The sequence below is a fragment of the Octopus bimaculoides genome, chromosome 4 (assembly GCF_046866305.1).
Source record: "Octopus bimaculoides isolate indiv1 chromosome 4, ASM4686630v1, whole genome shotgun sequence".
NCBI classification, from domain to species: Eukaryota; Metazoa; Mollusca; class Cephalopoda; order Octopoda; family Octopodidae; genus Octopus; species Octopus bimaculoides.
The window spans coordinates 39,372,056-39,398,287 of record NC_142931.1 but is presented as its reverse complement, the minus strand read 5'-3'; the positions used below and the strand labels follow the sequence as shown (position 1 = coordinate 39,398,287).

Genomic DNA, 26,232 nt, shown 5'->3' with positions numbered 1-26,232 from the left:
TAGCATGGCAGTTCACACACATGCATCATACAGTCTGCTTTTCACTCTGAGCAAGAGGCCTTTTGTCACCAGCAGAGGTAGGAGCTTTCTGAACTTTGCCCAGGCTATTCTTATTCTAGTGGCAATGCTCTCAGAGCATCCACCTCTACTACAGACTTGCTCACCTGGGTAGCGAAAGCTATCAACTACTTCTAGTTTCTCCCCCTAGCATGTGATGGAATCTGTTTTCTGAACCATCTTCGGTGTTTATTACCCCTGTGCATCTGCTGCACGCAAAAGCTATCATCCCGGTTAACCTTCCTTTGATGTTGCTGCACCTCTTATGCGTCCATAGCTTACACTGAGTACATCTTATGGAGTTTCTACCAGCACCTTTTCTACAGATTGAGCAGGGCCATCTACCTGAAGGTGTTTGTGATCTGTTCGCCTTCCTACTTACTAGGACTTTGGTTTTTGCAATATTGACTCTAAGGCCCTTCGATTCTAAACCTTGCTTCCACACCTGAAGGATATATTACATTATGCAGTCCTTGATACACATGCCATTCCCATTCTGCCCTGCCCCCAAAAGTGTTGGGATTATAGTAACTGAAATACCTTTTAATCAGAGCTGACCTGAGATTAAACAAGAACAATGATTATTTATCTACATTTACTGATCTCTCTTCTCAATACTATTGTTTGATACTGAAACTACAAAGTAAAATTTAATAATACAGTTTTTACAATATATAATAACAATGTTAGGTTTGCCAGTTAGTTATTGTGTTTTACAAATATAAGTAATATTTTTCCATTAAATGCCTTTTTTATTTTCTTATTATTTAGACCTCGATGTTGATCTGTTGGCTAAAGGAACCACAGGTTTTACTGGTAAGATAATAACTATCATATTATTTTGTTCTTTTACTTGTTTCAGTCATTTGACTGCAGCTATGCTGGAGCACCACATTGAAGGGTTTTAGTTGAGCAAATTGACTCCAGGACTTATTCTTTGTAAGCCTAGTACTTATTCTCTCGATCTCTTTTGCTGAACACTAAGTTACAGGGACGTAAATACACCAACATTGGTTGTCAAGAAATGATGGGAACAAACACAGACACACACACATAAATATATACATATCAATTCAACTACAAGAAGTATTACTTTCACTTGAAAATTAAATATCTATTCTCCATGAATGTTTATATCATATCATAAATTACTGTTTTCTTTTCCTTCTTATTCAAAGGCGCTGATTTAGAAAATTTAGTTAACCAAGCTGCATTGAAAGCTGCTATGGATGGAGCTTCAAATGTTAGTATGGAACATATGGAATTTGCACGTGACAAAGTACTCATGGGTAAGCAACTATTTACATTAGCATGTGTGCAGGAGAGTTTGGAAGTTTGTGTGAATCTTGCTGTTATTAGGACACCACTGAAGACTTTGCTTTGATGAAGTGTATCAAATGCAAATTAGAATGACAAAGCTCAATCTTTTCTAAACCCTACTGACAACATGTTGTATTCCCTGCTTAATAGTAATTTGATAATGGAGAGTTAAATGTTCTGACAATGAAGCAAAACTGAAATGTAAGAGGGTTACATAAAATACATGTAATAATTAATGCTTTTATCCCCCAAAATTCTACAAGATGTTTACTTTGGAAGAAAATAGTTGTACTCCTACTTTTCCAGTCAAATTTATGTTACTGGTATTATTTAGCTTCATGCCAGGTCATCAATGACCAGTCTATCTATGTCTTTCCTTCTTTCTCTCTTAGACAATGTGTATTGTATCATTATTAGTTCACAATTTGGACATTTCACTTCCTAGAACTCTAAAACAATATGTGTTTATATCTAAATAAGAAACAAATATAACATATAACACTGAGTTTTCAACAAAATTCAAACTCTATTTTAAGGTCCTGCTAAGAAGTCCCGAATCCCTGACGAAGAAGTAAACTGGTTAACAGCTTACCATGAAGCTGGTCACACGATTGTTGCATATTTTACTTCAGATGCTACTCCTTTACACAAAGTCACTATAATTCCTCGGGGTATGTCTTTGGGACATGTAAGTATTACAAATTTTCTTTTTCCTACTTAGTGTTATTTTAAAATGTTATAAAGACTTTGAATTTAATGTTTATTTTTCTTGCTGTTGTTATTGTGGTCAACCAAATAATCAAATGCATTCTATGTCTGACCATCCCATCTTTCTTTCACACATTAGATAACTAAAAGTATACTATCCGCTGTATCCTCCTTGTGTGATACTAACAAACTGAGTGCCCACCGTGGCTCTCTTGCTGGCTCTTTTGTGTTCCTGTTTATTTATTAGCAGTTGAATTATAAAAAATAATATTTTTGTTTATTTGTGTTTTGGAATGTATGGTGGATTTTTCTATCATAGATGACAGATGAAAATTCTGCAATTCCTTACTGAACAACCTACACAGATGATTTGTTTATAGTAATCAAATGTTTGTGCTGTGCATTAACTCAATTGCTAAATTAGACATATTAAATCTGAATGCTAGACAATTTCTATTTCTATTCTTTTTATAACAGACATCATATATTGCTGAGAAAGAAATCTTTAATAAAACAAAAGCTCAGTTGTTAGCAGAAATTGATGTTTGTATGGGAGGTCGTGTTGCTGAAGAAGTTATCTATGGTGGTGAGAAAATTACAACAGGTAAACATTTTTGGTGTTCTTTCATCACAATTTATGCTTTAGACATATATATTTCATTCACATCTAATTTATTTGTTAGCTTGAGACATTTGTATATGAAGTGTTGATAATTCCAGTGATACTCATCCATGTATCAGCAGCATACATGTTGAGACAACAATTGACCAGAATAACCTTAATTTGGTTTGTGACATGAGCCTCTTTGATTGACATAGCAATTGGAGCTTGTTTGATACTCCTGCGCCTTTGGTTGTCCTTTGTTTTGTGTCAGTTTCAGCATTGCCATCTGCTGCCTGAATGCTACAAAGATATGTGAAGCGTTGAACCTCTTCTATCTTTTCCCCATTGATTAAGACTTCATGTATTTCACTGCAGGCAACTTTCTGTATTTTTGTTTTTGATATATTTACCCTCAAGTGGATTTTCCAGCTGTTTCATCTAGAGCATTTGTCATAGTGTGTGTTTCTGTGCAGTTGTTGGCAAGAAGGGCTAAGTCATCAGCAAAGTCTAAATCTGCCAGTTTCCTTCTTCCCCATTTTCAGCCATATCTACATGTATCCAAGGACCATAGAATGTAGTCCAAGATTATCAAGAAAAAGAATGGGGACAGGATGCATCTTTGTTACACTCCTGATAGAATTGAAAAAAACTCAGTAAATTCCAATTCTGCTTTTGTACAACAACTTGAGTCTTCATAAAGTGACTTACAGATTTTGATATAGCAATCAGGGACACCATAGATCTGAAGGATCTTCCAAAGTGACTAGCAGTGTATGCTGTCAAAGGTTTTTTTTTTCTTTTTTAAGTCAACATAATTTATTGCTCCTGGGGTTCTATGTTCTAGTGATTGCTCAATGATGTTTCCTTAATGTGAATATTGCATGATCTTCCTTTTCGAAAACCTGCTTGTTCTCTTCTAAGTTTGTGGTCCAGTTCCTATTGTAATCATTTCAGCATAACACACACACACATTTATATAATATGTATCTAAATATTACTAAATTTGTTCAACCTGGTTTTTTCAAGCATACTTGTATTCCTTACTCTATTTGCTGTGACAATAATTACTTCATGGCTTGGTACTGTCACTCATACTTGTTCATATTCACTTTTATTATCCTAATTCCTTTGTACATTTATTCTCTTTCTATCCTAATCAGTTTTGAAACAGTCATTTCTATTAACAGAAGTTACAACAGATTAAAGTTTTTTGTTGAGATATATCTCAAGAATATTCATTTATTTGTTTTTGAAATTTTCTTAAGAGTTGCTTCGTGGGTCAGAGTATTAACTTTTTGTAGAACTTTAAAATACTGAATTATCACAAACTGAATAATAAACAGGGCAATTTGATTGGTTAAAATTAATAGATAAAAAAAAACCCACACAGGTAGTCCAGATTTTGATTTTGATTTTGATTTTGCTTCACCCAGTCGGCAGTTATGTCTGAATTATCATGTACTTGCAAAGAAGATAGATGTATTAGTTGTCAAGGATGTTACAGATGTGGATGTACATGTCATGGAGATAATAAACGCAACGAAAATGTAAACACATGTGCCACAAAGAGAATACGACTTATGGGAGATGTCAGCACACATAAAACAAATATGAATACAAGAAAACATAGTGTATATACGGAACAAAAGGATTCTGAACCAGAAGTTAGCGATCCGTCACGAATTGTTTCAACAGTGGGGGCATTGTATGAAGCATTTGGTTTAAAATCATCATCATCATTACCGGGAAAAGCTAAACGTGAAAGTACCCGAATGGAAGACTTTGACGAGGCAGCTAAAAAACGACTAGTGAAACTAACTAGTACCATAATGAAAAAGTATGCTCTATCATTAGTCTGTATGATGCTGAAGGCCTTATGAAAGAGGTTGTTAAAAATGAAGAAGGTGTCATCAATGAAGGCAAATTAGCAGAAAATATCATTAAAGTACAAGATGCATTGCCAAAAAATGTACAAGCTGATGCTGTTACAGCTCCATTAGCAGTATCCTTAGTTTCAAATGTTTTGAAAGATCATTTTGGTATTGGTATGAAGAAAGTAGCTTCATTACGACGAAAGTATAAACATATGCCAGTGGAAAGCAGCTTACACCTTCCAATAGATCAATTATACGATACGATCATGATCAAATGGAAGCTGCAGAGGAGTTTGTTTTGTCGGATGCTAATGTATGCCGAATCTCATGGAGTACCAAAACATTTACGATTAATGGTGAAGAAATACATTTCCCCAAGCTGATTAGGGAAAGAATACAACTATAATGCTACGTGATTACAAAAAAACCATACCTCAAATAAACAATTAGGCTCTACATCATTCCAGAAGATAGTCAAAACGTTAACTACCAAGGATCAAACAATTAAACAAGCAGTCAATTATGTATGAGAGTATTACTGTATGATAATTTTGCACGTTTGAAGACTGTTGTTGCTACCAGTGCCGAATCAGAATCTTTGAATGCTGTTGTTAACGGTTTAGAAGCTTACATTAAGACAACCTATGAGGGACACATTTCTACATGTAGTGTCACTGATAAAGAGTTTTCTTTATCCATCTCTGGAGCGGAAATGAAACACTGTGGTGTTTGTTGCTTCTCCAAGTATGTAATACAATACATTAAATGGCATGTGAGCCCAGAACATATAATTCTTTTGAATGATGCTATGGAAACATTGCATCTTTTATTTGGTCATCATGTGAGAGTACTTAATCAATGCAATAGGATTGATGAAATAATGTTCAATTTACGTTTAGAAGATGCTATGGTTGTTATGGATTTCAAAATGAAATTCGAAGCTATATACTATAGGGAAAAAACTACAGATTTTTACGGTAAGAAAGGGTCATCGTGGCATGGAACCATGATGTATACAAGATACATCAATGAAGAACGGCGTAATACTGAAAATTTAAAGGATTATCATATCATTTCGATCACATTTCTACTGGGGGTAGTAAGCAAGACTATGTGGCTGTTATGTCCTATTTTGATGGAGTATGTAGATAAATATCAACCAAATTTCTATACATTTGAAATCTTTATGTACAATCTGACAACGCAAGATGTTATAAGAAGAGAAACTTATTGTTTACATTATATAAAATTGCAGGTAGATACAACCTTAAACTTTGTACTTTTATACACACTGGTGTACAAGATGTTAAAGGCAGTATCGACGCTCATTTTGCTACAGCTATGAGGCATGTGTATATGCATTGTAATATGGGTTCAGATGTTATAACTCCTGTTGAATTAGTTGATGCTTTAAATGCTAATGGCAGTGTAAGTAATACAGTGACAGCATTGGTTGGTATTAATAGGCCTGCTGTTGAACAGTTTGAACAGGAAAACTAAGATAATTGGAAAATTACAAAACATAGGTGATCATATGGAAGTACAGTTTGATTTGACAAGAAATCCCACTTCACTTTATGAAAATTCGAACTTACCATTGACAGCAACATACAACCTTATCATTGGCACTACGAATGACGTAAATGAAGGAAATTGTGAAAGCAAATTCGATGAGGATTGTGCTTCCAATGAAAATGAAATATTTGATACAGACACTGTTGAAGATATTGGTCTTATAGAGAAAGGTAGAGGCAGCTTAACAGAATGTATTGTTTATGGTGTTGAGGGGAATATCCCAGAGAAGCATTGTATTGGACTTGCTGTAGCATCAAATATTAATGATTTAGATATGGAATCAGACGATGAAAATCCTCTTCAATGTAATTTATGTCATAGGGAATTTGCAACTGCCTACAAAATGGAAATTCATAATTGCAAGGGAGCCGTAGGACAACAAGATTTAATCAGTCATGCTATTGTTTATGCTAAAGATATACATGTACAGCATCAATTTGAGGTGATTAATATTAGTTCAAATGTTGAAGAACTTAAGATGTTTGATCCCATTCATGAAGCAATCCAGCATAATAATAATGAGTGTTGTGGATTTGAAACCAGATGGGCAAGAACAAGAAAGCATGGTAATAAGTATGGTCAAAAGTATGTGGATCCATTTAAACAAGAAATTATTGATATGTTTAATTTGGGTATTGAAAACAAAGCTATGAAATGAGGTCCAGGTAAAATGTTAGTGGAACTTTAACGTAAACATCCTGGGCATTTGGATTAACCATCGAAAACAGAAATTTGAACTGTTATTTCATCCATGATGGCAAACAAAACAAAAGGACAATCAACATTGTATAATGCTAGCCATGGAATTCATGAGCCATTCAAGTCAACAATGCTGGAAATATTTCAGGAAGATCCTAATATTATACCACGCAGGGCATGGGAATTGTTCCAACAAAGACATCCTCCACACGATGATATATCCACAAATCCAACTGAGGCAAAGATAAAGAGCAAAATATCTTCTTTAAAGGTTAAGTATAAGAAAACAGATGAAATACCTTAGAGATTTACATTGTAGCTTTTCGAAAAATTGACATTTTCGAGAATTTCATAAATATGCAACACAAAGTATATAATACTGCAGCTATAGCACGATTTTACTGAGTTTTGGTAGTTTAGACCTCTACAAAACTGGGTAAAACTTCCATACCCTGAGTTGTGTAACGACTCTTAAAAATTTATTTATTGAACTGCAAAAACATTTACATTTTTTTCATTTGTATTGTACTTATGTTTCATAGTTTGTAAGTTATGATTTACATAAGCTATTCTGTATTCCTAAATTATTAAGTAGTAACTCTTATTCTTTAACATGATTTTCATCAGCTTTTCACTCTAATCATGTTTGTTTGATATAATTGGCCTGTCAAATTTTGTTACCTTTGACACTAAAGCATTTCTGTTAATTCTATTACAATGTTTCACTTCTCACTAATTTAGGATAGTCCTTCTTGATAATCACTCTATCAAAAGTATTTTTACAATTTATCCTCAAAAATACTTTATGATGATTTATATTCAGTGAATTACATGTTATTTACATGATGCCATTTCATGAACTGACATTTCCATCAATTTTCAGGTGCCGGGTCAGATTTTCAGCAAGCCACAGCTATTGCAGAAGCTATGGTAAAAAAGTTTGGAATGTCTGAAAAGGTATTACTTACTTTCATTTTATAATTATCATCATCATCGTCATTTAACATCCGCTTTCCATGATAGCATGGGTTGGATGATTTGACTGAGGACTGGCAAGCCAGGCTCCAATCTGATCTGGCAGAGTTTCTACAGCTGGATGCCCTTCCTAACGCCAATTACTCCAAGAGTGTAGTGGGTGCTTTTATGTGCCACCGGCACGAGGGCCAGTCACACGGTACTGGCAACGGCCACGCTCAAAGAGGTGTTTTTTATGTGCCACCTGCATGGGAGCCAGTCCAGCGGAACATGGCACTAAAAGAAATTAAGTCAGTTGTAAACTGGAGACCATAATGATTTTGGAACCTTCTGATAATGTTGTTCTTTCAAACAGTGCCTTGCAGCATTAATGATACTAGGGGATGTCCTGAAAGTTTTGTCCAATATTGTATTATGTTTTTACGTCTGTGTAGCCATGGCACTAAACTAGTGTCAGTTGCAATTTCTCCAATCATGCATAGCTTATTTTGTTTTACTACACTAAAGTATATTTATGTCTAAAATGGATAGCCTTGTTGTAGAATGAAGCTTTTGGAATATACCCAAGTATGGTGCAGGTATCATACTGATGTAACAAATAAATCTTTGTTCCAATTATACTTGTTCCTTGCCACTGTATATTCTCTGTCTATATTCTTAAGCATATCATGATCCTAATGATGATTAAAATAGGATTATAGGGTAAAAGTATTCGATTGGTTTTGTTCATCCAACTGTGGCCATGCTGGAACACCATTTTCTAAGTGATAGTAATTACATCAAACCCTACCCTTAGTATTTATTTTTCTAACCCTGAAGAGTGAAAGACAAAATGGACTTGAGCAATAATCAAACTTTGGGACATTGGTAGCAAATTGACAGAAATATTAGAACATAGTTTAAAATGCCATAGTGGAATTTACTGTGGCTCTCTCTCTGCTCAAATTACACCATTGTCATTTTTGCTTTCATCTTTTTAAAGTCAATAAAACCAAAGTACCAATTTAGGTTGGTGGATCGGTGCTATTTATTCCAGTTCATTTTGTTTTGAGTTCTTGAATAGTTGACTTGATTCATTACTCAGTTTAACACCACCAGCTGGTCATTGTCCGCTTTCAGTGAAGTTCACCCTGGTTGTAAGCATTCAGGCCAAGTCTTTAGTTTGAGGATAAATTCCTCCCATCATCTCACCAGTCTCAGCACTCCTGAAAAACGGCATTTACCTAGATAAATGGCATAAATAAACGTGATAACCAAATATCGCAAGATATTTTGTCCAATGCTCTCCAATTATGTCATCCACCTGGCAATATATATATTGGGTCATCCCATAAATAAAGTTTTTTTTATGCTACTTTTATTTTTCAAAATTAACATAAAGTTCTTTTTTAATCTAAAATGTACTCTCCTTCATTTTCTACAATGCTTTTCCATCTGTCTGGTAGACTTGCAAGGCCCCTCTTTCAAAATTCACTTGTCTGTGACAAAAAATACCCCTCCACTACTGTTCTGACCTCGTCTACAGAATTCATTTTTTTTCCATCTAAATGATTTTGAAGACTGTGGAATAAATGATAATCAGATGGGGCAATGTCCAGCGAATGTTCTCCTCGCTGTATGTGGCCAAGCATTATCCTGATAGAAGAAAACTTTTCATCTTGAAACCAAAGAGTCATTTTTCTTCTGGTGCTGACTTAAGTCGCTCAAGCTGCTCACATTGTTATCATTTGGTTTGCGTTTAAAAGTTCAAGGTGGACTAAACCTTTCATATCCTACCAAACAGATAACAACACCTTACGTGGGTGAAGACTTGCTTTAACCTGGGGTGCTAGTGTTTCTCCTTTCTCTACCCACTGTCTTATAGAGAACCCATTTCTCATAACCAGTTACTATGCAGTCCAAAAAAAGGTTCATTCATTAGACGTAACACCAAAGAAAAGCACACATTCACTCTCTGCATGTGATTAAACTCAGAAAGTTTGTGAGGAACCCATTGACTCAATTTGCTAACTTTTCTGATGGTACACAGGTGTTAATGAATGGTTGAATGACTAAATCCAAGCTTCTCTGCTAGTTCCTCAACAGTTATGATGGAATTTTGTTCCATCGTGGTTTGCAGGACATCCTCATCAAGCTCTACAGATCTTCCAGGACAAGGCTTGTCTTCTAGGCTGTAGTTTCCAGTTTGAAATTTCTGGAACCACTGTTGACATTGGCTTACGCTTGTTGTCTGGTCCCCATGTACTTTCCCCAACACTTTTCTGTTGCGTTATTGCTTTTATTGAACTCATAAAGCAAAATATGCTGAATACTTGTCACTTCCATTATAGCTTTGAAAAAATATCAGTTAAAATTGAACTGCACTCTTCAAAACTTGCACTACGAAAGGTAAAATTGCTACCTGCTTTTATAACAAGTTGATGCAGGTAGTTTATCCCATCCCCCTCCGACTTTTAGTTCATGCAATTGAAAAAGCCACATTATTTATGGGATGACCCAGTATATATGTACATACACCTGGAGAGAAAGAGAAATGGGACAGATATTGTTTGTTCATGAAGAAAATTAAACTACAACCTAAAGAAAAAAACTCCATGCTTTTTTAGCAGAGTAAATAATAGGGTTTTTAAAAAAAAAATTTCTGAATGTAACTATCTTCTCTCTAGTAGTAGTATATGAATGTGGAGAAAAACATATTTTTCACATTGAATAGTGTTTTTTTTTTCCATTTATTTTTGTGTGAGGTGTTATCTTTTAACTTCCCTGCAATTGCCTACCACCAAATTTCACTCAAGTTTGTGGTTAAATCAATACTATAGTAGAAAACACTTGCCAATATGCCACACAGTGGGATGAAATACAAACCCACTTGATTGCAATGCAAACTTCTTAACATCTATCCCTGTAGCTATATATCTAAAACATTAATAATTTTTTAAACAATGTGTTTATTTTGTCTGTATGCATGTACACAAGAATGAAATGGTAAACATTCAACCACCTTGAAGCGATATTCAGACTCCCCCCCCCCCCATTTATTTTGAATTCTTTTAAGTTATGGAATTTTTCATTCTGTTAATTTCAGATTGGTGTTCGTGTCTTTGATGATAACGATCCCTTTGACAGTGGCCTTTCTATGCTGAAAGTCAATGAATTAAGTCCTGCTATGCAAGAACAGCTGGATATTGAAATTAAACGTATTTTGCAGGTAAGACTGACATATGTCAGAATTACAAAACATATTTTAACTTCTTGGTTTTATTTCATATTTTGTTCTTATGATTTTAAAATACTGTTTGTGTTCATGGATAGAATAGTGGTTTAAGTATCAAGAAAAAATAACTTAGCTTACAGTTTAGGAAATATATAAATGTTTTTGTTAAACAGTGACTAGCAGAATGAGTAGAAAATTTAATTACCTTGAAATATTTGGCTATGTCCCTTTATATTTGAAATGCAATGCCAGCCATGTTGACTGACATTCTTCTTTTTGAGATCAATAAGATAAGGACAAGTGAAAATGAGGTTCATTATACTCAACTATACCCATGTTAAATTATTTTCAGTCTGAGGTATTCATGTCAGAAATATTTTACCATGTGACTATCAAAGTTGTACCATGTAAAGAAATTTTTTCTAAAACATAGAACTATAAAATAACTTCACATAGTTATTGAATAGTTGTATCATATAAAATCATTGTTTACTCCATATACAGCGAGATCAGGAACAGTATTCACATATCTATTCTTAATACATCTTGGCAGGTTCAGATGCAAAATATGCTAGTTGCTGTTGTGTATGTCAAAGAGAAAAACTTCTCATGTTGTAACATAATAGTCATTCTTAGATGATAATTAAAGATTGTTGTACTGCTTGCTTGATGACGTTGGGGGTCATCCAAATTAGTGGTCCCAGAGACTTCATCATGCATAGAGCCAACCTGGCCCACCAGTGCTCTCCGTCGCTGGTAGTCCTGTGTCAGCTCCTCTGTATCCTCCAAAGTTGAGCCTCTGGAGATCTTCCCCAATCACATCTAACCATTTCATGCAGAGCCTGCCATGAGGCTATACTGTATCATATGAGAGTAAAGCCCTGGTAGGATGATCTAACAGATGGAGGACATGTCCGTACCAGCGCATGCAACAGATAGCTATGAGGTGGGAGGCTGCAGGCTGATGCATGCAGTTCTTTGTTGGAAACGTGATGGTACCATCTGATGTTTTCAATGGTTCTCAGGACTCTACTATCAAAGTCATTGATCTTCTTTGCCAGGGTCTTTGAGAGGAGTTACATTTCTGCTCCATAGAGGACTACTTACTATAATTGTCAGATACTCATATTTTCCATATTTGACTGTTGTACTGTTCATCAGTGACAAAAATAATTTCTATTTACACCTTGTTATATCACTAACAACCATATTAACTGTCCAAGAAGCATGTTGTGCTACTGTAAATATACTAGCCTATGTTATTGATGTATGTATATAAGATCTAATGACCAAAAACAAAAAAATAGTGAGAAAGACGGAAAGTACAAGACAGAATGAACGGAGAAGTGTATAAGTGGTCAAAACAAAGTTTAAGAATATAGATGCACGTGTATGTGTAGTAAATGAATATGTAAATACTGTATTTTAAAAAATTTTATTGTATAATTATATTATTTTCTTGGCAGGAATCTTATGACCGAGCACGACATATCATGAAAACTCACAGTACAGAACACAAAGCTATCGCTCAAGCCCTTATGAAGTATGAAACTTTAGACTCAGATGATGTCAAAGCAATTGTTGATGGCAAAGTTCCACAGAAACTGACTTCTTGACACTAGTGCTAAACATTTAATATAATCTTTACACTGCTAGAAAAATTTCTTCCAAACAGAAAAGTACTTTTTTATAGCAAACACAAAGAATTATTAATTCGAATTCAACAATCTTGTTTTCCTCACTTATTTTTCCTCCTAAATTTCTGTCTTATAGGAGACTCTTCTGTAGTCTTACCAAAAGAATCTATGAGCCAAGATTGTCCTATATAAAGGAATGGCTGACCAACCAAAATATTAGAAAGTGGTCTAAGTTGATAGGTGCCAGAATAAATGTGCTCTGCAACAAGTTTGATTCCTTAAATAATACTCAGGAAATATTGGGAAAGCATGTTGTTGTTTTATTAAAATGTTTCTCGACAATATTCTATTTCTTTGTCTATTTATATTGCTTTATTTTATATTCTGTACCATCTCATTTATCTCTCTCTCTCTCTCTCTCTCTCTCTCAATCTGTCTGTTATATATACATGGTTATGGGTTCACACTGGTATGAAAAACGTATCTTTTAAAGGAGAGTAGAATCAATTAGTTCAAAGTTGAGTTTGCACCAGTTACTATTCAGTTTCTTGTTCTTATTCTCCATTCAAGGGATAACTCTGAATAGAGACTTGTGTTGACTCAGCTTTGAAAACATGGTGTGTGTATTGTGTGTATATATGCATGCACATACACTCATACACATGCCTCTCTTGAGTGGATGAAAGTCCTTTTCAGCACTACCACAGATTATGTGCATTATATTTGCCAATGATGTGACTGCAGCTTCAATCCTTAAAATACCTTGTGAATATCTGTAGATTAGGATTAGTAAAAGAATAAACTTGTAAAACCCAATCAGCAACAATATTTTATGTTATCTGCTTGTGATATCTACATTGCAGGCTGAGCCACGTTGTTGTGCATGAATCAGCTCTGAATATTAAAGTTTAATTCGTCAAGCCTTACAGTAATTAAATAATTAACTCCCCTCCCTAATTTTGTCCTCAAATGTCATTAGGTTTCACCCAGTCGACACACACACACACACATATATATACATATATATATATATATATATATATATATATATATATATATATATATATGTATGTGTGTGTGTGTTATGAGTGACAGAAGCAGTATTAATGCCAAAAGATAATCTTTATATCCAGCTAAATATGGATGCCTTCTTACTACACTGAATACATCATTATTAAGCCTTGTATTTGGTGCTCTAACAAGATATCTATGTTAACTTGGATATAAATACACACACACATATATTACAAGAATGTTTTTTTTCCATTTGCTCCTTTAATTTTCTATGCAAGACCCTTGTCTTTCCCATTGCTCGTCTCTAAATATACCCAAACTTTTATATGGATTCCGAACTATTTATTTTTTTCTATGAAATCTGACCATTAGATCTATCAGTGACTTATACTATTTATAAATTTCAAAAAAAGGAAGATAAAACTTGGTATTATTAGCAAATTTTACTTCATTTTTCTTCCTAGGCATTCTTTAGAAACTATTTCTGAAAGAATTGTGAGACAACACTTTAATAAGCAGCACCAATATCAGCCTCAACATATAATTCCAGTTAAGCATTACTTATAATTTGATGTGAAAAATGAACTCTCAATAATTCATAGGTAAACACCTGAATGCCTTATTCTATTTACATTAGCTTTTGCTCGTTAATCTCTTATTTTTAATGAATGCTACTTGTACAGAAACCTTATGTTCTGAAAATTAAGTTAAAACTTTAAAGGTTTCAGTTTAAAACTATTTGCAAACACAAAAGCTTTTTCTGAACTTGTTTACTTAACCATCTCTCTCTTACACACACATGCACATACACTCGTTCATATATAAAATTACAATGATGTAGTTTGAATTTCCTTTCTTAAGGCTTTGTTTCTTTAGAAAGCTATATACATTTATAATTTTGAAGCTATAATACAAACTCAAATGTGAAACATTACTAGTTTTACGTTGAAAATGTTTAACCAGTGAAATCAATTTATCATGTCATATTTCATCGTTGCATTATTTTCAGCTAAATAGTCGTGTTTTATAATTTATTCATGTATTTGTGGTGGTGCTCCAGCATGACCAGCCCCACAATTGTTCAAACCAATTAAAGAACTATATATTCGTCTTTCAATTAAAAGTGTCCAACATATAACACATTGCTTCATAAAATTTTTTCTTCTCTAAATTTTTGGTGTATGTTTGGGGGGTTTTTTTTTCCTAACAACAAAACTGGTACAATTATGTGTTGCTGTGTTACTCTTGCTTTGTCATTTTTAATATTACACTGTTTTAATTATTTGAAATAATTCATTGAGGAAAACCTATTTTAGTTTATTTCCTGTAACTTTTCTTCTTTTGCATTTCTTTATGTTTGGTAATCACCAGTATACATTTTCAATATGGTTTGAAATAGGGCAATTATTTTCTACTTCATATACTGTTCTGTTTGTATATCAATGTTAGCATAAGAGGGAAGCATTTTTAATATTTGGTTATTTGCATAATGTTGAGACTTATCTTTTCACAACTGCATGTACTTTCTGCAGTTAAGAACCCAAGTTTCAAATAAAACTCGACAGCAACTCTGCTTTTTTCTTAATGTAAATTAGTTGTGAAATATTCTCTACATTATCTCCACTATTTCTCAATTATTGTACAAATTGATTGACTTGACTGACAACATATTCATCATCATCATTATAATATCCACTTTTCTATGCTTGTGTGGGCCAGTCAGGATTCATTTAGTTAGATTTCTACAGCCCAATACTCTTCTTGTCACTAACCTTTATCTGCTTCCAAGCAAGGTACTATTTCCCCGTGACCAAATGTGTTTTTCATAGAAGATTGGACATGAGCAATGTGGTGATACTTTTAGAAATAATACATTTCTAAATCTCTCAGAGAGATTTATGCAGTAGTGATACAATGAAGTAGTTGTATGCTGTCAACTTAATGTGACAGTCCCCTGAAGGGAATAATATTACTGTTGGTTGCACCGCTTCTTATCAGCCTTGACACATTTCCTGTGTCCTTATGTCTACAAGGGTGGAGGTGCTTGTCTTCCCCTTGTAAACATAAGGACACAGGAAATGTATCAAGGCCGACAGGAAGCAGTGCAGCTTCCTAGGTCTAACCAACAGTAGTATTATTCCCTTCAGGGGACTGTCACATTAAGTTGACAGCATACAACTACTTCGTGGTGATACTTGCTTACAACAATCATGTGATGTCAAGACAAGGGGAAAACATGCACACACACACACTTAGAAGACAGACTTCCTTCAGTTTCTGTGTAACAAATTCATTCACAAGGCTTCGGTCAGTCTGGATTAATAGAAGAAAATGCATGCTTAAAGTGCTACACAGAGACTGAACCCAAAACCACATTGTTGGAAAACAAGCTTCTTAACTATACAGTCATGTCATAGATTTTAAATTAATATTTTTATATAGTATAACAAAGGCAATGCAGTGTTACAGAAGAAACTATTTTACCAAAGTTAAACTAAAAATATGTTAACAAATATTTGGTTAGTGACTATCAGCTTAGCTTACTTCAGCAACAACATACTTTAGCACCAACATTTTAATAGTTACTACATGATAACTAATATATTTTTGCTATAAAATATCCTTGTTATTGTGTATACTGCCTTAAACTTATTCATTATGAACTTTCAATTTTATATTAAATTTTTAATTTTGTTTAGTTTCCTTTTAATAATTTTTCTATATTGCAACCTTATAAAATTCTAGTTTATTTTTTTATTATTTTAATTCTAGTCAGCTCAAAATGTATATAGATTACTATGTAAACTATAAAGTATCATTTTTGTAATTATTCATGAGTCAGCTTCATTTCACTCCTTTTATCAAATATTTAATAGTACAGTGGAGTGTCAGTCATTAAATGTACTGTTTTTTGATGAATAATAATTAATACTATATACTATTGATAAAAAGAATACTAAAAGTGAATGCAATAGTACATGTATATATGTATATACTAAAATGTCAAAATTACTCTATCATAATGTAACACTAATTCTGACTTTTGATTGTCAGATCAAACCTTTTTGCAAAAGATATAACAGAAAATTTCAAAAGCTTTCAACTAGTTATGAAGACTGAGCTATACTGTATTCATAAAAGAGATGATATTGCTATACTTTATTTGAAAACATTGTAAATCACATTAAGTTCTGCTTTCTGGAAGACCATTATGCTTAGATCACATCACATTTAAATATTGAGGTTATTATTGGAACTGGGGTCAGGTCACAGTAACAAAGAAGATTTAAAATGTACAAAAGACAGGTGAACAAGAAAGACACAAAATAGTTCCCTAAATATATATATGCATATGTTTTATCAAATAGATCTTCACTGGCTACCCCCAAGATCTCAATATAGTATGCAAGACCTGCTTATTTTCTGCCAGCAAATATTTCTATTTTTCAGCAGCTGGTGACCTATAGCTTTTTTTTAAGTTGGTTTGGAAGAAAGTGTATATATAAAATGTTATACTAGTTATGAATGTGAAAATTGGTTCACTTTGAGTGAAGAAAACTAATTGGAAAAACAATAATCATGAGCTGTTAATTTCAATGTGATGTAGGGCTGATAAATTAGATTGCTGTCTCGTTTATATGCAACTATAATTCTTTGTAAAACATCTATTATATCACATTTTCTGGAATAAAAGAAGTTTTTCTTAAAGAAAATAAAGAGTGCAGCCTTGCGTATATAACTATATTCCCTGAAGTTTTCCTCAAATTTGATTCTGTATGTTGATATAAAGTATCATCATCATCATCATCATCGTTTAACATCTGTTTTCCATGCTGGCATGGGTTGGACAGTTCGACTGGAGTCTGAGAAGCCAGGAGGCTGCACCAGGCTCCAGTCTGATCTGGCAGTGCTTTTACAGCTGGATGCCAACCACTCCGAGAATGTAGTGGGTGCTTTCTACGGGCCAGAGGGGACTGGCATCGACCACAATCGGATGGTGCGTTTTACATGCCACTGGCACAGGGGCGAGGCTGGCATCGGCCACATTCGGATGGTGCTTTTTGCATGCCACTGGTACAGGGACCGCAACTACAATTTCCATTTGATTGTGATTTGGTGTACTTGAGTCACTAGGTCTCCTCAAGCACAGCATATCATCCTCCAATCCAAAGGTACATTTTGAGTGGGCTGGTTATGCAACACTAGTGTAGGATACAGGCGTGAACTCACTTTATTTGTCGGGTCTTTGCAGTCACAGCATATCTCCAGAGGTCTTGGTCGTTTGCCATTGCCTCACAGAGGCCCAACGTTTGAAGGTCATGCTTGACCACCGCATCCCATGTCTTCCTGGGTCTCCTTCTACCCTGGATTCCTTCCACTGTTTGGGAGTGGCACTTCACACAGCTCTCCTCATCCATCCGTAGTACATGATCATACCAACGCAAACGTCTCTCTTACACGCCACATCCAATGCTACTTATGTCCAACATTTCTCTCAGAGCACTTACACTCTGTTGTGTGTGCACACTGACATTACACATTCAGCGGATCATGCTAGCTTCATTTCTTTCGAGCCTATGCATGTCTTTAGCAGTCACTGCCCATGTTCCACTGCCATGAAGCATGGTAGTTTGCACACATGCATCGTACAATCTACCTTCCATTCTGAGTGAGAGGCCCTTTGTCACCAGCAGGGGTAGAAGCTGTCTGAACTTTGCCCAGGCAATTCTTATTCTAGTGGCAATGCTCTCAGAGCATCCACCCCCACTACAGGCTTAGTCACCTAGGTAGTGGAAGCTATCAACTACTTTTAGTTTTTCCCCCTAGCATGTGATGGAATCAATTTTCTGAGCGTCTGTGGTGTTTATTGCCCCTGTGCATCTGCTGCACACGAAAGCTATCTTCCATTAATCTTGTTTTGATGTTGCTGCACCTATCTTATGGAGTTTCTACCTACACCTTTTCTACAGATCGAGCAGGGCCACCTACTTTAAGGAGTGTGTGATGTGTTCACCTTCCTACTTACTAGAACTTTGGTCTTTGCAACATTAACTCTAAGGCCCTTCGACTTTAAACCTTGCTTCCACACCTGAAATTTCTTCTCTAGTTCTGGTAGTGATTCTGCTATGAGGGCCAGGTCATCAGCATAGAGAAGCTCCCAGGGCAACCTGTCTTGAATTCTTCTGTTATTGCCTGGAGGACTATGATGAATAAGAGGGGGCTGAGAGCTGATCTTTGGTGGATCCCTACTTCTACCTGGAATTCTTCACTATACTCATTGCCAACCCTAATCTTACTAATAGCATTTCTGTATAGGGCCTGTACAGCCCTTATTAACCATTCATCAATTTCCAGTTTCTGCATCACCCACCAGATAAAGGATCGAGGGACCCTGTCAACTGGGATCCAAACCCAGACTAGTTAGATTAATCTTCTCGAGTTCTACCTAGATATACACATACCAGTCAGCCTCTGATAAAGTTAATCCTTTAGCATTTAAACCAGCCAAAATATTCTACCTGCTTTATGTTCAAACAGGCCAGATCTAGCCTCTCACATTTACCCGAAAATGTCATTCTAAAAATAAACTGCCACATCATTAAAATCTTTAAGTTGAGATAATGCGTGAGTAATTCAAAGCATTGTCAATAAATATATTTGCACATTGGCATTACCAATTTGTAATCGTTAAGTGCAACATTGTATATGTGTACATGTTAGCATCACCAATTTGTTACAGTTAAGAGTAAGATCCAATCTTAATAGTTTATAAACATCAGAGGTCAGTAATTATAATGATCATGTGTAACGATAATATGCATCGAATAAATGAGAGAAGATATTAATTGTTAGTTGAAAGGACTTTTGTTTATCATCGTAATTGTTACAAAGTAAGTTACAACTACTTTGAGCTGTTGTGGTAAACAGCATTCTGTGCATAGTTAGCTTGATTTGTGGGTAATTACTAGAAAGAGAAAAAGAGAATCTAGGTAGATAGAAAGATTAAGAATTGTGTTGTTGCACAATGAAAGGCCACACTCAAAGTGAGAAAGAGAGATACTCTCTGACCAGCAGCCAAGGGACCAAAGAGAAAGAACTGACTTTTGGTTGCATATTCATATTCTTCCTAACTAAATTAGGTCAGGCCAATCAAAGGATTTTTTCTCTGTATAAGCTTTGACCCACTCAAAAAGGTTAAGAGGTTAGTTTTCTGCCCAAAATTTCCTAGTGCAACAGATGAAACCAGTAGACAGAGAACTTTTAGGTAAAATGTGGATTTGGTTTCACATCCTGGCTTAGAAATTTAGTAGTTATTTGCAACTGATGTGTTGCCAGTAAATGCCTGTCTATCACTAATTTCCTCAGATACACAAGTAGTAATTATATCATGTGTAACAGAATGTTTGACAGCATTGGTGATGGAAAACACAGACTAGGCACTGAAGAGACAGTTTAATAGTTGGACCATTTCTCAGACCCCATCCATCACAGAATCGTAGTGTGCCAATTTTTGACCTGAGATCTCCAAGAGTTAATGAAGGCAGATAGAAATACGAAATTTACTGCATTCAACCCATCTATTTTGAAAAGAGTTCAGGTTTAGTACATAAATAGCAGACGTGATTTTCAGGGCACATCTGTATTTTAGAATGGCGACCAATTTTGTTGCATAGTTCCCCCCCCCCCAATGAAACCATGGCAATTTTATCCTGTTTATCCTTCTATACAACTGCAAAACACACACACACACAAAAAAAGCAAAACGAAAATGCCTCACATTTGAATGCTCGTTAAACAGATAAGATATAATGAAATATTTTTCTGAATAATGTATAAGTGTATATGCAAACAAATCTGTTTACATACATATATATGTTAAGAAGAAAAGTAGTATATACTAAAACTGAAGTATATTTTTGGAATACACACAGTTCACTGTGCAGACAAATTGTGTGCCTATATAAGCTAATTAGAGGATATATTAATCTCTTAAAGGGATAATTACACACACATATGTATATGTATGTGTGTGTGTGTATATATATATATATATATAATGTATGTATACATATATACGTGTGGATGCATTTGTGTATTGTGTGTATACACAGAAACCTGTGTGTATATAATTGCTTAAAAAGATCTGTGATGTAATCACAGTGGTAGCTGTAATGTCTGACACATGAGATGATATTTATATACATTCATTATAACTACGAGGGGTGTTCATTAAAGATTTATCCTGACCCACTTCCGGTATAATCATACATATCTCTACATTGCTGAAATGGACTGAGATGTTGTAATGGAGGCAGTTGAATGCAGATCAGTGATCAGGTTCTTATGCTTGAAAGGTCGTACACCAAAAGAGGCTTTCGATGAGATGAAAGAAGTTTATGGTGATGATGCACCATCATACGATGTAGTCAAGCACTGGCATTGCCAGTACAAATGTTCTTGGATACTGTTACACATCCAAGGACTTTGTGATCCTCAAAAAAATATTCTCCTTCTTGGTCAACTGGGATCCAAACCCAAACTAGTTAGATTAATCTTCTCGAGTTCTACCTAGATATACACATACCAGTCAGCCTCTGATAAAGTTAATCCTTTAGCATTTAAACCAGCCAAAATATTCTACCTGCTTTATGTTCAAACAGGCCAGATCTGGCCTCTCACATTTACCCTAAAATGTCATTCTAAAAATAAACTACATCATTAAAATCTTGAAGATGAGATAATGCATGAGTAATTCGAAACAACATAAATAAATAAGGAATACATTTAACAGAATAATCTAAACACTAAAGGGTTAAGCATGAAAAATCGTTTATTCAATTCATTCTGGTTTACCTGATATATGTGAAAAAGATTGTTTCCTAGATTCTTAGTCAGGAATCAAAAACTCAATCAAGATTTTTCTGTAAACTCCCTTCCATTGTTCTTGGCATTAATACTGTTATACTTAAATAAGTTTTATTGTTTTCCTAAACATCTAATGTTAAAGCCAGTTCAAGAGAAATAAATGCATTTACCTTCTTTTGTTCTCTGACTTGCATCCAACTTTCAACATGTATTAATATAGAATACTAAATAAAATTCTTCCTCTTTCATCTGGCACCACACTGAAAGAGCACCTTGCTCTTGGTATCCAGCATTTGCTGGAGGAAAATGCCTCTCTTTTTCACCTGACACCTTGTCTGGGGAGCATGCCTGCTCCAAATATTCTAGAACAGTTTGCTTTTGCTTTTAGATGCTACACATTTCTCTTTCTAGTACACCTTTATCTTTCTAACTTCAACAGCTGACACAAATACTATCAAGTGTGCAAATCATGTCAATACTAGCACCCCTCTACCACTGTGAAACAGTATACTGTTCCTAATAACAAATTGACAAGAAAATAAAATCTTTGAGAAATAACTCTTTTCTTCTGTTGATTCATTTGGTGCATATCACACTGTCCCACAAAGTTTACATAATCTGTTATTAATACTAATAACTGCAGAATTCATTGCATATATCAGTGACATACATCTGTTACATAAGCCTCTGACATAGCACCACATGTGAGTTTTAGCTTATGCAATAATAAACAGACACAGAAAGGGATGCTAGCTGGTCTATAAAGGGCAGCAATGAAAAGTTCCAGGAAACTAAATAAGAACAATACACAATCCCCTATGAATCATGATAGGCTTAAATCCAAATACAAATTAGTTTTTGAATGCCCAAAGTTTATACAAAGTTCACTTTTTAACTCTTAGTTAAAAGAGCTAAAATTAATTGCATTAGTCACAGAAACCTGGACACATTCTTTATTCTGTTGTGGTGTTTTTAGCATAGCTGACAACAAATTTCATTCACCAATGGTAGAAGGTCTATATTCACTCAAGCTTTTCAGCAATTCCTTGAGATGATTTGAACCAATTGCAACAAGAGCTATTTTTCTTCAACATCCGTATAAGCATGTCAACACTTACTTTGAGGACTGGTTAGTCTTTTACTTATGAATCTGGAAAACATGAAATACCTACTCTTGATGTAAAATGAAATACCTTGTTAGAAACACAGAAATGCTTGCTGCAGATATGAGCTTACAAACCATTAGCAGATTGCTGAATATTTTGCCCACTCAAACAGTTCATATTAACTCATCACAATAATTAAATATTCTGATAAACTTAAGTATATCAGAATATTTAATTATACTTTATATTATCTTTCATACTAATGTATTGTTTTTCATTAATATAATAACTGTTATTTTTCAAGGTGGAGGACCTTTAAGGTCCTCCAGCCTAAAACTGGATAATTTGACCTCTAACCTTTTCTTGCTCGAGTTGCTAATGTAGGTTACAGTTTATATTCATATCTGTCATTATGACATAGTTTTGTCAATTTAGTGTAGGTGTTCCTGAATAGATTTTCCTATTATTGTGTATTTATTTGGAACATGCTGTTTCAGGTCATTTTCTCTAACAATGATTGATTTTTTTTTAACTAGCACTTATAGATTATATCTTAAAGATAGTGGTGAGTGGAGAGCAGCAGCATGTGCTTGTATGTACCGCAATTTTATTGTCTGTGTGTTTATGTGTGTGTGCGAGTGTGCGTGCGAGTGTGTGTGTGTGTGTGTGTGTGTGTGTGTGTGTGTGTGTGATTTCACTAAGACATAGAACTCAATATACTTATGCTTTAGAATGCATTAGGAAAGAATAGAGCATAATATCAATTAATGAATGACAAAAGAATAGGAGTGATGTAATCTTTCATTACTTTCATTAGCTTATAGTTGTTTCTACTATAAGAAGTAGTGCACTCAGAGCTGAGTGCTTGTACAACATCCTCCTCCTCATTATTATCATCATCATCATCATCATTGTCATCATAATCATTTTTATGTTTGGGTTTTCAATGCTGGCATGACGTGGATAGAACATTTAGTGGCAGTGTCTTATGACCTGGTGTCATGCCTGATGCCAGCCCTTTCAGTCACCTCTAACAATGTGTTGGGGGAAACAATGTATCTATGTTAAAAAGTGGTGTACACAAAGTACTACCAAATACACTCAAAGATTTTGGTATACTTGGGGCTAAAGTATACTTAGGGCTAAAGGGTGCAACACATTAGTTCTGAATCTGAAACCACATGGTTGAGAAGTAAGCTTTTCAACCACATTGCCATGCCTGCAACTATAACACACATACACACACGCATATGCATTCTCTCTCTCTCTCTCACACACACACTCAAGAACTACCCGGCCAATTTCATTCAAATTTTACGCATGCATTAGATAGGGTCCCTGGAGTGTTATGGGCTAAAAAAAACTTTCAACTTCTTGCCTAATGTGGGCCCAGAGCAATCTCTTATCTCTTACACTAGTCCAGTATTATGTGTCAAAAGTGAAACAACAACATCTATATTGTAATGTGATATAATAGTTTCACTTTTAATTCTAATGTGATAACACTAAGATCATCTTATTTTACACATTTAACATTCAAATACCAGTTAATAATTATCGTAGAAGCTGCAACATTGCAAGGTATTTAAAGTTACATCATTCATCATCATCATCATTGTCGTTTAATGTCCACTTTCCATGTTGGCATGGGTTAGACAGTTTGACTGAGGGCTGGCAAGCCAGAAGGCTGTTCCAGGCTCCAATTCGATCTGGCAAAGTTTCTACAGCTGGATGGCCTTCCCAACCAACCACTCTGAGAGTGTAGTGGGTGCTTTTTATGTGTCACCGGCATGAGGGCCAGTCAGCTGGTACTAGCATTGACCATGCTCAAATGGTGCTTTTTACGTGTCACCAGCACGAGAGCCAGTCAGGTAGCACTGGCAACGATCATACTCAAATAGTGTTTTTTACATGCCACCAGAATGGTGCTTTTTACATATTAACCCTTAAATCAGTGGTTCTCAAAGTGGGCAGTATTGTCCCTCTGGGGCCAATGGAAAGTTTCAAGGGGGAATTGAAGAAAAGTGGGGCAATAATGGGGTAGCAATTCATGTAAAAACAACAAAATAATGGATTTGTGAGGTTAAGTTTTATTTGTGAAATACAGTTGCTTTGAATTTACTTCAAAAAGCAGTGTACGTTTGTGATAGTTACTTGGGGTGGGGCACTAGGAATGTAACCTGGGCGTCAAGTGGGTGGCAACCCGAAAAAGTTTGGGAACCACTGCCTTAAATTAACATCTATTAATGGTTATTTTCAATACTTTTCTCGCTGGATTAAGTGTTCGTTTCTCTTTTTGTCTTCTGGAATTTTATTTTTGGATCTTCTACATATATGAAGAATTTTCCTCCATCTGGCTGTTTTTCTCTCTACAGTACGGAAAGTTGCATTATGGAACAGTCATTTTAACGAGTTTTTTTTATTTATTTATCACCCGATGAGATACGTCTGCACCACCGGATACTCCTGAACCAGTTTTTGTGTCCCACAAAAGGAGTCGATAATAGATGTGTCGAAACAATTGTTGTGGTTAATAATATAGTCTCGTATATTCCATCTTCTGTCTTTCATTTGTTATATATATATATATATATATATATATATATATATATATATGGCGTTAGGAAGGGCATCCAGCTGTAGAAACTCTGCCAAATTAGATTGGAGCCTGGTGTTGCCATCCGGTTTCACCAGTCCTCAGTCAAATCGTCCAACCCATGCTAGCATGGAAAGCGGACGTTAAACGATGATGATGATGATGATGATATTTATATATATATATATATATATATATGTATGTATGTATGTATGTATGTATATAGTTGCAAGGTATTTACAGTTACATATTAACCCTTAAATTAACATTTAATACATGTGCTTAATCTATATATATAAAATTCTTTGTGTATATATATATATATATATATATATATATCACTGCTGTTCTTAAAGTTGACTGACTTTCCATTAATTTGAGCTTCCTGCCAGAGACGCATATCAATGAAGATTTGTGCATGTGTATGTCTGCATGTCTGTCAATATATGTGTAGCAGTTTGTGAATCTGTATATGTATGTTAGTCAATGAGTGTGTGTTTATATTTTGTTTCAGTATATCCGCTTCTGTTTGCCTATGAGTGTGTGCACGTGTTTGCAGTGAAAAAGAGAGGGTGAATAACTTTACTTGTTAATTAATACCATATTTGATGGTTAATAAGACATATATGCTTACAAGGCGCAGCCCAATTTTTCGAAGCCTTTCCCCACAAGAATGTTTTAAACCAGTTTTTGCCAGACATTCATAGCCTACCTCACAATCAGGTCATTTTATATTCAGATCATTATGTAATCTCACCATATTTCATTAAAAAAATTTAACTGCTTTATAACTATATTTCTAAACTATATATCCTATGTTCTTCAATTAAATTTTAAAATGAAAATGAACTTAGATAGTTTTCCTAAAACAACTAAATATTTTTTTATTTATCGATAATTTAAAATAATGTTTCACACATAACTTAAAGATTCATAGATATATAACATAGATGATAAATGAGGGAAATGTGTAAAAGGTATATAACT

At 34.7% G+C, this 26,232-nt stretch overlaps 1 protein-coding gene across 4 annotated transcripts in view; it reads left to right on the top strand.

Annotated features, from left to right (window-relative positions):
• The window catches only part of LOC106881149 (ATP-dependent zinc metalloprotease YME1L), a 58,810-nt gene extending 45,803 nt beyond the window's left edge, over window positions 1-13,007 (top strand). For all 4 annotated transcript variants that reach the window (XM_089350612.1, XM_014931434.3, XM_014931433.3 and 1 more), the window contains exons 14-20: window positions 829-873; window positions 1,236-1,346; window positions 1,914-2,065; window positions 2,563-2,689; window positions 7,721-7,794; window positions 10,898-11,020; window positions 12,493-13,007. In XM_089350612.1, coding sequence (XP_089206738.1) covers window positions 829-873; window positions 1,236-1,346; window positions 1,914-2,065; window positions 2,563-2,689; window positions 7,721-7,794; window positions 10,898-11,020; window positions 12,493-12,642 — 782 coding nt within the window. In that variant the 3' untranslated portion in view covers window positions 12,643-13,007. The remainder of the gene's footprint in view (window positions 1-828; window positions 874-1,235; window positions 1,347-1,913; window positions 2,066-2,562; window positions 2,690-7,720; window positions 7,795-10,897; window positions 11,021-12,492) is intronic.
• Window positions 13,008-26,232: the final 13,225 nt, after the last annotated feature.